General features: G+C 38.7%; 1 protein-coding gene across 1 annotated transcript in view; it reads right to left on the minus strand.

Annotated features, from left to right (window-relative positions):
* The window catches only part of LMNB1 (lamin B1), a 55,464-nt gene that overhangs the window by 14,713 nt on the left and 26,032 nt on the right, over positions 1 to 14,719 (minus strand). The window contains exons 2-6 of the mRNA XM_019422137.2: positions 12,353 to 12,509; positions 11,618 to 11,743; positions 8,566 to 8,736; positions 6,617 to 6,742; positions 76 to 296 (exon numbers count right to left, since the gene is read on the minus strand). Of these exons, the coding sequence (XP_019277682.1) occupies positions 76 to 296; positions 6,617 to 6,742; positions 8,566 to 8,736; positions 11,618 to 11,743; positions 12,353 to 12,509 (801 nt within the window). The remainder of the gene's footprint in view (positions 1 to 75; positions 297 to 6,616; positions 6,743 to 8,565; positions 8,737 to 11,617; positions 11,744 to 12,352; positions 12,510 to 14,719) is intronic.

Here is a 14,719-nt window from a genome sequence, read left to right on the forward strand (position 1 = left end):
AATCCTATTTACTACTCTTAAATAAAAAGGGGAAGGACAAAAAGTATGGGGCAGAGTGACACTGAAGTTACTTACCTCTCCTCTTCGCCCTCTAAGAGCTTCCTATAAGCACTGATTTCCATGTCCAGGGCTAACTTTACATCAAGAAGTTGTTCATAATCATTGAGCTGTTGCTGCATCTGATCCCTTATTTCCGCCATCTCTCGCTCTTTGTCAGACAGCATGCGCCTAGAGTTGTCTCTTTCTTTAGCGAGCAAGTCCTCCAACTCTTGAATCCTCTCCAAACATGCTCTAGACTTCAGAGTCAAGGGAACACAATTACTTTCTAGGAATGTTTCAACATTAGCACAAAGCACCTATCTTAAACCATTTCCTGGATGGGAAAACAAAGCTAAAAATTTTCAAAAATAAATAAATGAATAAAAGATTCTATCCCTCTTCCTCTGCCCCTCCCCCACTCAGGCTGGCTCTCTCAAAACATAAAATAAGAAGACTGCTTGAATATTTTTTGTTAAGATCGATAGATATATGATCTCCCTCTTTCCCAGTCCCTTCCCACTTACATTCTCTATCTCTCAAAATAAGTAAACTTAAAAAAAAATTAAAAACCAAAATCTCTCAAATACAAAATACAGCCCTTGGGAAGTTTTGACTTGTAAAAGACTTTAAAAAGAGGTAAATTCTTCAAATGCAGTATGTCATAAACGTACATATAATTTTTCTGTATTTGGCCAAATAAAACAAAATTTTAAAAGTTGTGGTTTTAGTAAAAGTCAAGTCTGGCTCCCCTACAAACCTTTTCACTCAAAAGTATAAATTAACAAAAGTAAAGAACAAAAAATATAGGAAACTCAGTAGTAGAGAACGAAAAAGGTAGGAAACTCAATGACAAAAGAAACCTAAGGGTGAAAGTATGCTTTGGAGAACTGCTGGAATTATGCAGAAACCACAGAAAGGGATTCTGGTAACTCCCAGGGACAGTGTCCCTTTAGGACTGCTGCGCTCCTCATGATCAGGCAGCATACAAAGACTGTACAATATAGTGTGGTTTGTAAGATACTATTTTAAGCATAAAACTTTGCATTTGGTATTTTAAAAAATGAGAAATCACACAGCCTACGCCAGAAAGTTCATCTGAGAACCTTGTGGCTCACTAGGTTATTATTCTTCTGCATTTGTCCAAGACAGAATTCATCTCAGTAACCTCAAAAAATGACAAAGGTGATCAACTCAAAAAGCCTGATAGATAGTTCACACCCTTAGAATCACAAGTAGCTGCATCAGAGCAGAATCCAAAGGGCATGTATCGTGCAAAAATTAAACCTAGAAGGCTAAAAATCAAAAGAGGATCTACACTGTGCAGAAACACTACCCTTTAATCGGTTTATGTGTTTCTCACAGGGGTATGGGTTAAAATTTTTGAAAGTGCTTTACATCTATACTTGGGTTGAACAAATAAGTAAACAGGATGGGAGAAACTAGGTTTTTTACTCTCAAAGAGAAAAGTTATAGACAAGCAAACAAGAAAGCCTAAAATGAAACCTGTGGGATGGGGTTAGTCAGAAACATCTATATTAACTTGGGTTTTGTTTAATATAAATACAAGTGGACAGAAATACATTATACATTATAATACCTATAGTAGCTAGCTCCATCCACAAGAGGGCCTAGAAGCAATGACACCCCCAGACCAGTGAGACACTCAGTGTCCAGATCATCATTTCTATATACTATTCTCTAATAAAAAGAACCAAGGCTCCATGGAGAAATGTCTGATTCTAGGGCTAGTGCAGGGAAAATACATGAACCTGGAGTATCTTACAGTACTAGAAAGTAAAGAAGTGCTTAAAAGGGGGGGGGGGGGGGGGGGACATGATAGGCAATCTGACAGAACTCCTAATAGCCAAAGCTGGGACCATCTAAGCCAATAAAGGAATGTAGAATTCGGGGGCGCCTGGGTGGCTCAGTCGATTAGGCGGCCAACTTCGGCTCAGGTCATCATCTCGCGGTCCGTGGGTTCAAGCCCCGCGTCGGGCTCTGTGCTGACAGCTCAGAGCCTGGAGCCTGTTTCGGATTCTGTGTCTCCCTCTCTCTGACCCTCCCCCGTTCATGCTCTGTCTCTCTCTGTCTCAAAAATAAAATAAACGTTAAAAAAAAATTTAAAAAAAAAAAAAAAAAGGAATGTAGAATTGGATTAACCCAAAAGATAAAATAAATATCCATGAGTCCATACTAATATAAACAAACAAAATGAATGAATAAAATATAAATAAATTTTAAAAAGAAAAGACACATCTTTACTAGGGAATTCCACTTAATAAATGTAGATACCCCTTCAGGATGGAAAGCTTATTTCCCATCCCTTAACCCTCAAGAGTGGGCTGGACTTAGTGGGTTGCTTTCCAAGAACAGAGTATAAAAAGAAAGAAATGGTAAGGACAGTGGAGAAACCTGGCAAACACTACCTTAACCAGTGATGAACGTTAGTATCACCAATGATGTCATGTGACCCCTGACATGATGAGACAAGAAAGGCACTTAAAACCCAGAACCCCAGGCTAATCATGAGAAAAACACCACACAAACCCAAATTGGGAGACAGTATACACGGTAAGTGGCCAGTTCTTCTCAACACTCTCAAGGTCATAAAAAACAAGGAAAGCCTAAGAAACTGTCACAGGCCTGATGAGACTAGGGAGACAGGTGGTACCCTGGAGAAGGAAAACAAGTGCAATAGAAAATGTGATAAAATCCAAATAGTCTGCGGTCTAGTTAGTAGTACTGTACCAACAGTGGCGCTTTCATTTTGACAAATATACCATGATAATATAAGATGCTTACAATGGGGGAAAACTGGTTGAGGGAGACAGGGGAACTGCCTGTACTACCTTTCTAACTTATCTGTAAATCCAGAATTATGCCAAAATAAAAAGGTTACTTAAAAAATAATTAATTAAAATCCAGAGCAGCATCTGACAGTCCATATCAGAAGCAGGCATTCATCTTAAGAGTGATACTAAACATAATCCCTACCTTGAAAACGTGCATTTAAACTGCATTTGTAGGGGCGCCTGGGTGGCTCAACTGGTTAAGCATCCAATTCTTTGTTTTGGGTCTGGTCATGATCTCACGGTTTCTGGGTTTGAGCCCCGTGTCAGGCTCTGTACTAACAGTGAGGAGCCTGCTTGGAACTCTATCTCTTTCCCTCCCCTGCCCACGCTCTCTCTCATTCTCTTGCAAAATAAACAAACATTAAAGGAGTTGATGAAAGGCATGAAGTACCCAAGATTCAGAGGTAACCTCTGAGCCCAGATTTGTAAACCTAAAAATGTCTCTACTTTTCTGCCTCTGATATTACAGAGCTATATAAGTGGGGAAAAAACAAAATCAAGGTATAAAAAAGTTTTAAAGTTACTCTGAATCATTTAGAAATAAATTGTATATATATTTTTTTAATTTGAGAGAGAGAGAGAGAGCACAAGTGGAGTTGAGGGACAGAGGGAGAGAGACAGAGATAGAGAGTGAGAGAAACAGAGAATCTCAAGGAAGTTCCAAGCTCAGCATGAAACATGATGCAGGGTTCGATCCCACAATCCCAGGATCATGATGTGAGCCCAAATCAAGAGTTGGATACTCAACCAAGCCACCCAGGCACCCCTAGGAATAAATGATATTTTAAATAGCTACACAACACCTGTCGTGTAGGCAAACACAAAGAATACAACATGAGAGACAGACCTAGATTCTTCTTGCAAGTCTGCCATTAAGTACCTTCGAAACTCTGGGCAAGCTGTAACTAACCTCACTAAACCAGTATCCACATTTGAAAAATGAAGAAGTCAAACTAGATTATCTACATGTATGATCTTACCCCTCACTCTAAAATACTTTATAGCTGACTTCTGCTGGTATTTTGTTTGTTTGTTTGTTTTAATAGTATGTAACATAATTGTACTAGTTTATTAGGGTCTAGCTACAATAGAAGCTTCCAGAGTCTGAATGTTAGAAAGAAAGAAAAAAAAAACTTAGAGGTGCTTTCAAAGTGCTAATGGAGAGTCTTCTGCAAGCCAGACAGACTGTGATCAACCAATTAATTTGGCCACTAAAAAACTAGACAGAAATAAAAGAAATGCTGTAAGCAATATGCGAAATTCCTAATTTCAAAACAGACTACTACTATCGTATCTATGTTATTTAAAAATATTTTAAGTCAGCACTTTAAAGGCTATGTCAATTTTACTTTTTTAGTATTATTATTTTTTTTATGTTTAAGCAATCTCTACACCCAACGTGGGCTCAAATTTCCAACCCTGAGATCAAGAGTCTCATGCTCTACCGCCTGAGCCAGCCAGGTGCCCCAAGGCTAGGTCAATTTTAAATCAAGTTTAAGAAGTACCTCACTAGCATAAGTCAAATAACCAAAAGGAAACTGTATGGCCTAAGAGGCAGCATGAGGAAACAGGTATGGCCCAACAACAAATGCAGTTAAAATACACAATGGGAAATACTGGGAGGGGTGGCTTTTTGCTTCTCTTTCTAAGAGGCTAAAGTTTATAAACTAATGAAGACACTCCTCAAGATATATTACTTACCATAAAATCTGATACCAGTAATGAATAGAGGAAGGACACCCCGCCCCCTGCAGCTCCCCAAAGTCAAAGAAATTTAAAACTATTCTGGCTGAAGGAGGTGCATCTCTCCTATTTCCTAAGGAGTTAGCTCCTGGAAACCCCCAGGGCCCCGCCTAACACTGTTTAAAGACCATTAACCAGAAGTTAACAAAAAACTGTTAAGGACAGGAGTATAACTAAGAAGCCAAGAGGGAAACAGCCCTGAGCCTGAGTCAGGAAAGGTGGCTACCAAGTTTCACAACCTATCACTATTTAAGAGGCAAGTCTGTGCCTCTGTCTGTAAAACATCTATACCTAGCATAACTAAGTGGAATATGCAGCTGCCAAGAAAAAAAAGTGTAGGGGCCATGTGAAATTCAGAGAAAGGGGATGACTAGAGTATGATTTATTAAATGGAGAAAAATAGTAAATGTCAACACATAGCAGGAACACAGAAGCCTATTTTTTTTGGAAAGGTAGCTCTTAAGATGGTGCAAAGGAAAAAAAGATTATCTTTAAAGAGTACGAGGGGTAAAAGGAAAAACAGGGAACTAGGAGAAAAACCCATCTATCAGCCTGCAGCCTCTTGGGCAAGTATTTAAACTCACCTAGATCTGTGTCAGACTGAGTGAACTCAATCACTTCTCTGCCTTTGGCCTAAGATTATGTGCGGACTGAGTGAACTCAAAGATCCTTCTAGTCCTATTGCTACATGAAAACTTCAAAATACTGTCAGGACAAAATAGGTCTAAAATAATTTTTTAAATTATGTCATGAATAATAAAGTACACAAAATAGGCAATGTACAAGTTTCTTTCTTTCTTTTTTTTTTTAAATTTTTTTTTAACATGTATTCATTTTTGAGAGTGAGAGAGATAAAGCATGAGCAGGGGAGGGGCAGAGAGAGAGGCAGACACAGAATCAGAAGCAGGCTCCAGGCTCTGAGCTGTCAGCACAGGGCCCGATGAAGGGCTCGAACTCACAGACTGCGAGATCATGCCCTGAGCCAAAGTCAGATGCTCTACCCACTGAGCCACCCAGACACCCCCTTTTTTTTTTTTTTTTTACATTACCCCATTTTATGTAACTCACTGTTTACCTTGTTTTCTAAATTCTTGCAAAAAAAAGTCTTCAGTTTTATAATCAGAAAAACATTTTACTAAAAATAAAATAAAAATAAAAATAAAATAAAATAAAACAAAATGGAAGGAAAACTTGATCAAGAATAGAGTTTATTCTTATGGGGAAAATTTAAAACAACAAAAATTTCCTCCCTGACGGGAAATGGAGGCTGAAATTACTTCCCAAGTAATTAAGGTGAGCGGCAGATTATCAAAGCATTCTGCATACTTAAGTGGTCGCTTGTGTACTTTGTGTCCACATCAACACCACCCGTACACTGAGACCGGTTTCGAGCAGCGTCCCCACCGCCTGGAGATGCACCTTCAGGGCCCCATCACAACTGGGAGGCACTTCGTCAGCACAACCAGCAATGTCATCATTTGCAACTTAGGTGTACTGATGAATGAATCAGTTGCTAAATTCTTAATAGGCAACTAATGCTACATCTGATGACCCTAATTATTACGTAGTTCAAACATTGAGAGAATCTGTCCAAAATCACAAAGCATTTACCACTCACAAAGAATTTTTGCATGTTTTTCTTATTATGGCTTCCAAATGTGAAGAAAAAGGATGAGGCTGCTAGATGGTTCAGAAAATCTGGGTCCAAGGGGTAAGCCCTAGAAATAAATCAGCATGTCACTTCCTAAGGGAAACCTCTTTAGTTCTGGGTAATCTATTAATTTAGGAATAACAGTCCTACCCAGGGGATGTTTATGCAGTGCAAAATGAACAAACCAGGAAAGCCCTGTGACACAAGAGTGTAGAAAACTACGATGCTCTCTGCACAATGACATCAGACTGAGCCAAGCAGGTGAACAACAGTGGTCAAGGTGGCCTTCAAGAGCAGTTTACATTATTCTTGGAAGAAGACACTTACTAACCTCTTTCTGTAGATTGGAAAGCTGAGACGAAAGGCTCTCAATTCTCATACGACTTTCCATCAGCTCTTCCCTGGCACTGTTGACAGTAGAAGTATTCATCTCTGAGGACAGTCTGGCATTCTCCAGCTAAACGAAGAACAAACAAGAGTCAGCCTTATCTAGTGACTTAGAGCAAACAAATGAGGAAGTATGATTCATCTCAAGGCATGTCAGTTCAAACCTAAGCCCTACTAGTAACTGGCTGATGAAACAGGAAAAGCATCATGAAGTTTGCTGACGTGGTATGAATTATCTTACACGTCTTTCTGACTTTAGGTTCAATTCCCAACATATGAGCTTAATGATGGTAATACATGAGGTTCTCTCCCCAAAGTTTATTACTTACATATTTCACCTGAGTACTTCTAATGTGTTAGGTAATACTGCTAATGAGGAGACTAGGTACTAGCAACTTAATTGTGGGTGATGTCTGTAGAAAAATAAACATCACATATCTCTAACCCACCAAATCTAATTAGAGAAGATAAAGCCAGGGGCGCCTGGGAGGCCCAGTCGGTTAACTGTCCGACTCTTGATCTCTCGGCTCAGGTCATGATCTCACCGTTCGTGAGTTCCAGCCCCACATGTGGCTCCAAGTTGACAGTGTGGAGCCTGCTTGGGATTCTCTCAAAATAAATAAACTTAAAAAAAAAAAAAAAGATAAAGCCAAAAGCAGAGAGTACTAACTTATAGATTATTTCCCACCAAGTAGAACACTTCTTTTCAGAAGCAAAATATAGCCCCTTAGACAGAAACATCCTATTTCTCCAAATGCCCATAACATTCAGTTCTGCGTGTGCCTCAGACACATTTTTCTGGACGTTGTTAGTCTGCTGGCTCCCTCTGGGGACACAGTCTACATGACGGACGAAACCTACGTTATACTTTGGCTCCTGCACTGCCCAGCACAATGCCTAGTATGGAGTATCAGACAATTCAATGTAAGGTTTCAAAGATCCCTCCCTTTCACTAGCCAATGACTACTTCAGAAATGAATTCAAAGCAACATCAACAGTTTGAGGCCATTCAACAGAAATTATATTCAACATTTCGATGACCTTAATTTTTCTAAGTCTTCCACTAACTCTTTTTAATCAAATCATTTACATTTCACACACTGGGATAAAATCATTTATGAGGAAAGCCTACACTCATTGGTGTTAAAGATTTTTGCATGATCTGCTAACACAAGTGGAAAGTTTCTATAGTATTTTTAGATGAATAATGGCGGCAGAGGAAGAAATATCACACTTTCCATTTAGCCTCTGTTCAAAAAAGCTTGAGTTGTGGTGGTCGCAACCAATGCACAATGATGCCATGCAAGTCAGAACGAGGTGCCGTCTGACATTCATTCACTGTTAAATGCACATGTAGGACAGCATGATTAGTACCGGCCACAGGGAGGGAAGTATTTTCAGAAGGCTTGGGTTTAACTATTAAGACACAACTCACCTCTACTAAGAAACCCTTACCCCTGATATGGGTGAAATAACGCTACTTTCTTTCAATAATTTCTAGTATCATTTACATTATAGAAAACTTTTTTAAAAAGTCCATTTTCGAGGCGCCTCAGTGGCTCAGTCGGTTAAGTGGCCAACTTTGGCTCGGGTCATGATCTCGTGGTCCATGAGTTCAAGCCCTGCGTCGGGCTCTGGGCTGACAGCTCAGAGCCCGGAGCCTGCTTCGGATCTGTGTCTCCCTCTCTCTGGCCCTCCCCCACTCATACACTGTGTCTCTCAAAAATGAATAAATGTTAAAAAAAACTTTTTAAGTCCATTTTCTATTTTCATAGAGACTAGGGGAACTCATTTAGGAAAACTAGAACAAGGCAACCATCAAGTCATGTTCTTCAGGGTGCCTGATGCAAGGGTTCTCAGGACTCAAGCCCGTGCTCACAGGAGACCGCTCACTTTGGCATGGTAAGTCTGCTCCAGCTCCTCCTTGTACAGCTTCACTTGGGCATCGTGTTGCTCTCGCATCTCGTGAAGGGCCTGAGCCAGCTTGTACTCATACTCAATCTGACGTCCAGAATCCACCTCCACCAAGCGAGTTTCATGCTTCCTCCTGGTCTCGTTAATCTCCTGGGGGAAAAAAATTACACGAAACCAAGTTACCTACCACGGCTGCACTAGTACCAGTCCAAGCAACATCGGGGCCACTTGAAGTGTTACACGCTAACCTCCCTTTGTCTCTCCTACAGCGGGCAGGTGAAAAGACCTCGCTTTTGCCTTTGCTTGCAAAGGAGATTTGTGAGATGGAACTAATGACAGAAATGATAGCCCTAAGAATTTTGTGTTTCTTTTCAGTGGCATAGCTATATACTTCTCTCAAGACCAGGAACGGCGTGAAGACTTATAAAAGTACCATGCAACCATGGATTAACTATGTGCACTGATTACCATCTGTTTTTCTACACTGGTGTAATGATGATCCTCAGGACATCTCTAGAAAAAATCCACGTGAAAAGTTAAACTTGCCAATCGGGGCAACTTTAACTATAAGATTTATGTATAATAAAACTATCTACTTAAACATACTAAGATGCAAGCTAATTTATGTGACTTATTTTAACAGCTGGTGCTAAGGCATGAATATCAACTGATATGAAACTGTACTAACAATGGGGCACCTTGGTGGCTCGGTCAGTTAAGCGTCCAACTCAGGTCACAATCTCATGGTTTGTGAGTTCCAGACCCACATGAGGCTCTGTGCTCACAGTGCAGGGCCTGCTTGGGATTCTCACTCTCTCTCTCTCTCCCCTCCCTGCTCACATGCTTGCTCGCTCTCTCTCTCTCTCTCTACCAAAAAGAAATAAACGTTAAAAAAAAAAAAAATTAATATTACTTTACTCTCTCAAGTACGTATGATCATTCACTATTTAAGATCAGAAATAGTAGGCATAATCCTTCACTTTATGTTATAAAGAAGTATCCAAAACTAGGATGCCTAGAAAGACAAGTCCCAGAATAAAACCTCCATTCCAGCTTCTAGCTCTGGAAATACAAAAGAGCTGTCTTTAATGGCAATAATTCAAGAGGCCACAAGAGGGGGATATAACCCACCGACATTTGTTTTTGTGTCCTCTTCCTGCACGTGGTTCCCTATGCATTTCCTCATCTTCCTTTTAAATGTTCATTGCAGAGGAAAATGCGCTTGACAGAATCTGAAAACCAGGGTTCAAATTCCAGTTCTGTCTCCCAGGGCTGACATAAACTTGATGAAGCAAATGACACTTAAATCATGAAAACACGCAAATGAAAGGTTTTTAGTTCAACAAATACTAAACACCTACTGATTTTGCCCTTTGTCTACCTCCTTTCCTCCTCTTCCCATTTTTCATCTTCCTCTTTCTCGCCTCCTAATCCTTAACTGTTCATAGTAAGGAACTTAAGTATATTTATTGAAAAGTATTATATCCTCTGTTAAAAACATGAATATTTTACACTCATTCTCTCATAAAAGGCAAAACCCAAAATATTCAAAGATGCTATGCAACCCCCAAAATACTACTTTTTGTTGGTGCCATTTTTCATTTATTATTTTATGTAGAATCCGTGACTTGCAAAGGAAAAAAAAATACCCTATTCTTGGTTTAAAGATGCAGGAGTCCACACACAGCATAAAAACTAAGTAATGATACGCCATGGGCAATTTTATCAAAACAAACAATAATGTAAGTCAACTTAATATAAAAATATCTCCATTTATAAAGCAAAGCTGTAGTTAACAATTAAATGACAGCATTCACTATAATCTTTACAAGGAACTACACAAAATATTCCACTTCGATGGTCACCACTCTTAGAAAAACATAGCAAGTATTGGTATTTCACTTTTAAATAAATGACTCAAGAGTTGTCCGAAGTCTGTTTGCCCAGTAAGTGCACTGTGCCCCCCATACCTGTATGTTTTAATAGCATGTAGTTACAAAAATAGTCAAATTTTTATTTTATTATTTTTTTCACCAATTAACAAAAAATTTTAAGTTCTACACTAATTCCCCATTTTTTACATCACTGTTAACAGTTTTCAAAAATTATATTACCTCTAAAATCATGAAGTATTTAATTGCAGGTTCCATATACCCTGGGTTCATTCCAATCCTCTTCAATTTTGAGGAAATATACGTACATTCCCCGTTCTCTTCAATTTTATTACTTGTTTTTTGGCAACAGCTTCTACCTTCCCCAACCAAGGCTTGACCACAGAAGTCAAGGCTTGTAAACGATATTTTAAAATATACATATATAACTGTAAATGCTGTGGGCAGCCTGCCTTCAAGATGATCCCCAATCTTGATTGCTGCCTCCTGACAGTCACACCCTTGTAGAATCCCACAGTGCATCAAGGTTGGTCTGTGTGGTAAGAGAGTGATGGTACATCACTCTGTGGGATTAGAAAGGTTATAGCAGATAGTGAGGCTTCTGTCTTGCATTCTCTCTTTCTCTCTCATCATGAGGAGCCCCATGGAAAAGCCCAAGATGAAGTGACTCTTCATGCCAGCAACCTGTGCATAAGCTCAGAAGCGGTTCCTCCGTCCAGGATGAAAGCCTGACGGCAGCCTCATGAGAGACTCTAATAACAAGGCAGTTAAGCAGCTCTCAGATTCCTGACCTTCAGAAACTGTGACATAACAGAGATCTGTGGTTTAAAGTTGGTAAATTTTAGAGTAACTTATTAACGAAGCAACAGATAACTAATACAAATGCTTAAACAGGCTGATATTAACTGCTATGACCAAGCCTCTATGAATCAGATAAAGTGAAATCCTGTTTACCTTAAGAGTTTGAGTTCTTACATACAACATTTCAGCAGCAGTACCTTGAATAATTCATCTATAAAACCCCTCCAACTTTATATATATATATATATATATATATATATATATATATATATATATATGGTTAGAACAAATCTTTTAGGATCCCCCCATTTCTTACAAAAATAAAACTATACAGTTACCTCCTCATACATGTTTTTACGAAACTCCAGGTCCTCAGTAAGGCTCTGACAGCGATTCTCTAAATCCACTTTAAGTAAAGTTTCATCTGCTAACTGTTTCTTGGCAGCAGCTAAGGAGGCTTCCAACTAATATAAGGGAAAAAAATTGATGAAAATCACACAGCGATTATTTAGTAATGAATTTAATAGACACCTATGGACTGAATCTAATCAAGTCTTAAAACTTCCGTATCTCTTATCTTTATCTTCTCTTTTACCAATACATGCGAGTCTCTTATTACAACCTTTATCACAGAACTATGTAGTCAACTGCTGGTCCCACCCAGAACGCCACAGCAAAACCTCTCAGATCAGGCAACTGCCAACGAGTAATAGACACATACCGATGATTTTCGCCACTACTTTCATTTGTTTCCTGAGTGTGGAGCAGTGGTATGAGTTTTTCTTTTCCGATCTTACAGTTTGGTGCAATAATGAAAGAGGTTTTGAGAGCAAAAATAAGCATAAGCACAACAAAAACAAAGAGCACCAGTAAGATCTGCATGACACACAAGTGCAATGACTGAGAAGCGAAGATACTTTGTATGTCAGCTTTCAGGTAAGCCACAAAAAAAAATCATGATAAATTTTAAAAACAAAAAATATTTTCAAATTTAATTCAAAACTCAATCAATCAACCGCGTCAGATGGGGCAACTAAACTCCCAATATGGTTCAAAGGCAGAGTTTGCCTTACCTGGGCAATCTGATCCTTCAGATCCTCCAAATCTGCCTCTAAACTTTTTTTGTCACCAAGTGCAGTGGCCAGAGCTGCATCTTTAGAATTCAATGCTGCTTCATATTCTCGAAGCTTGATCTGGGCTCCATTAAGATCCGATTCCTTCTTAGCATAACTGTAAGACATTTAAAGGTACAAGATACTAAATTATACCCCTGACTTGAAGCCTTCCCCCTCCTTGCTGAAGGGCAAACAAAAGAAGATGCAGTTTAAATAAAGGCTGCCATAATCTACTAAAATTAGATGAGCAATTCAGGAGCACTGCATCTACAACTCTGGTGGATAACAACATTCTCTTTCAATGCCTTTCCTTCCATGATTACTAATGATTCTAGGTCAAAAAAGAAGTCCATAAGGCCATTGTTCCAGAATCTTGGCTGTCACTAAGAACATATGCCCTTCTTGTTCTATAAGGAGACACTACATATTTCAATAAGAGAAGATGTTTTTGAAGAAGCAGAAAAGTATTATTTTAAAATAACAATTAATATGAGGCGCCTGGGTGGTTCAGTCGGTTAAGCGGCCGACTACGGCTCAGGTCATAATCTCAGAGTCCATGGGTTTGAGCCCCGCATTGGGCTCTGTGCTGACAGCTCAGAGCCTGGAGCCTACTTTGGATTCTGCATCTCCCTCTCTCTGCCCCTCCCCCACTTGCACTCTGCCTCTGTCTCTCAAAAATGAATAAAACGCTAAAATAAATAAATAAAATAAAATTAGCATTAAATCCAAGACCCACAGGACACATAAATCAAGATATACAATGAGATTAAATAAATGAAAATGAAATTATTTTAAAAAGCAGTTTTATGACCTGAAAATACATCATATAGAAATCTTTTAATTTACTTTTATTTGAAGTATAGTTGATACACAATGTATTAGTTTCTGGTGCTCAACACAATGATTTTGACATTTATACTCATTTACAAAATACTTATTACCATGATAGATGCAGTTATCATCTATCATCATCTGTCACCATAGAAAGTTGTTACATTATTATTCAGCACATTCCCTATACTGTACTGTACATATCCCCATGGCTTACTTATAACTCAAGTTTGTACCTCTTAATCCCCGTCACCTATTTTACCCAACCCCCCTGGTAACCATATTAGTCTCTATATCTGAGTCTGTTTCTGTTTTATTTTATGCAGACACTCCCTCAATATTACATAAGAACTAACTGATCCCAGGCTTGCAAATACTTTCCATTTCTTACAGAGGTGATTTTAAGATTTCCCTAACTGAGAAATAACAGCTTCCCTAATATCTCGAGGAAATACTATTTCAGTTTATACTATTAACCCTACAAAATGAGATGTGAAGTTTCTCTGTCTTCTAAATTACATCACTTTTCATTAAATGAAGTTCTATATTATAGAATTAAGGCTCCTTTTGATATATTTTGTCAAATAATTATATTTTAAAGGAAAGTATTTTTTTCATTCCAAACAATAATTATTAATTAGCGGCACCAGGAAAGCCTCAAGACCAAAATTCTCAGTAACAATTCTTAATTAAACTGCTATTGTAGAAGAACATTTCTACAACTGATGTTTGAGAATGGTCTAGAAGAGGAATCCTTAGTTAACAGGAATTTTTAAATTAATCTTTTACTACTCAAATAAAATGGAAAAAAAAAAAAAAACCTGTCCAAAGTATTCATCTCTTACTCGTTTGGTATCATAGAACAACTATATATATAAAATCTCAGCAGTCCTTTCCCAGTAACTTTTTTCCTAAATTCTGTATTTTTAACAAACCACAAGATGGCATCCTTTCACTGATGTCTTGTTCAGGAGAGGGGAAAAATTAGTTGTTAAAAAGCAATCCCATACAGTCATTAATTTAAAACAAAAATGCTTAGTTCATACAACGGCTGGGTTCTAAAGCAGAGAATTCATTAGAACAGAATCAGTGTTCGTGAGTTCTGTCCCACATAAATGAGCAGAGCTGGGCAGAAACACATGTCATAAAACATGATTTAAAACAAACTCGTATTTTACAGATTATACAATATTCACAAAAAATACTGGCTTGCTTAACAATCACAAAAAATTCTACTACACTATCTTTGTGTGTGTGTGTGTGTGTGTGTGTGTGTGTGTGTGTGCACATAACACGTGGCTTATTTATTGCTGAGTGAGTGAATAAATTAAGGGGCTACAGATTGAGCCCACATTTGGGGCCTGGGGTTGGGTGGGGGCAGAGAGGGCCTTGGTAAGATTCAGGCTGGGGGGTGGGAGCAATGGGCAGAAATTGGCCACAGGTTCTGAAAGACTGAGTCTTGAGAAGGGCGGGGTCTGCCCCTGCCTGGGCAGG

Source organism: Panthera pardus, unplaced genomic scaffold (genome assembly GCF_024362965.1).
Source record: "Panthera pardus isolate Hobbes unplaced genomic scaffold, ASM2436296v1 HiC_scaffold_2, whole genome shotgun sequence".
NCBI lineage: Eukaryota > Metazoa > Chordata > Mammalia > Carnivora > Felidae > Panthera > Panthera pardus.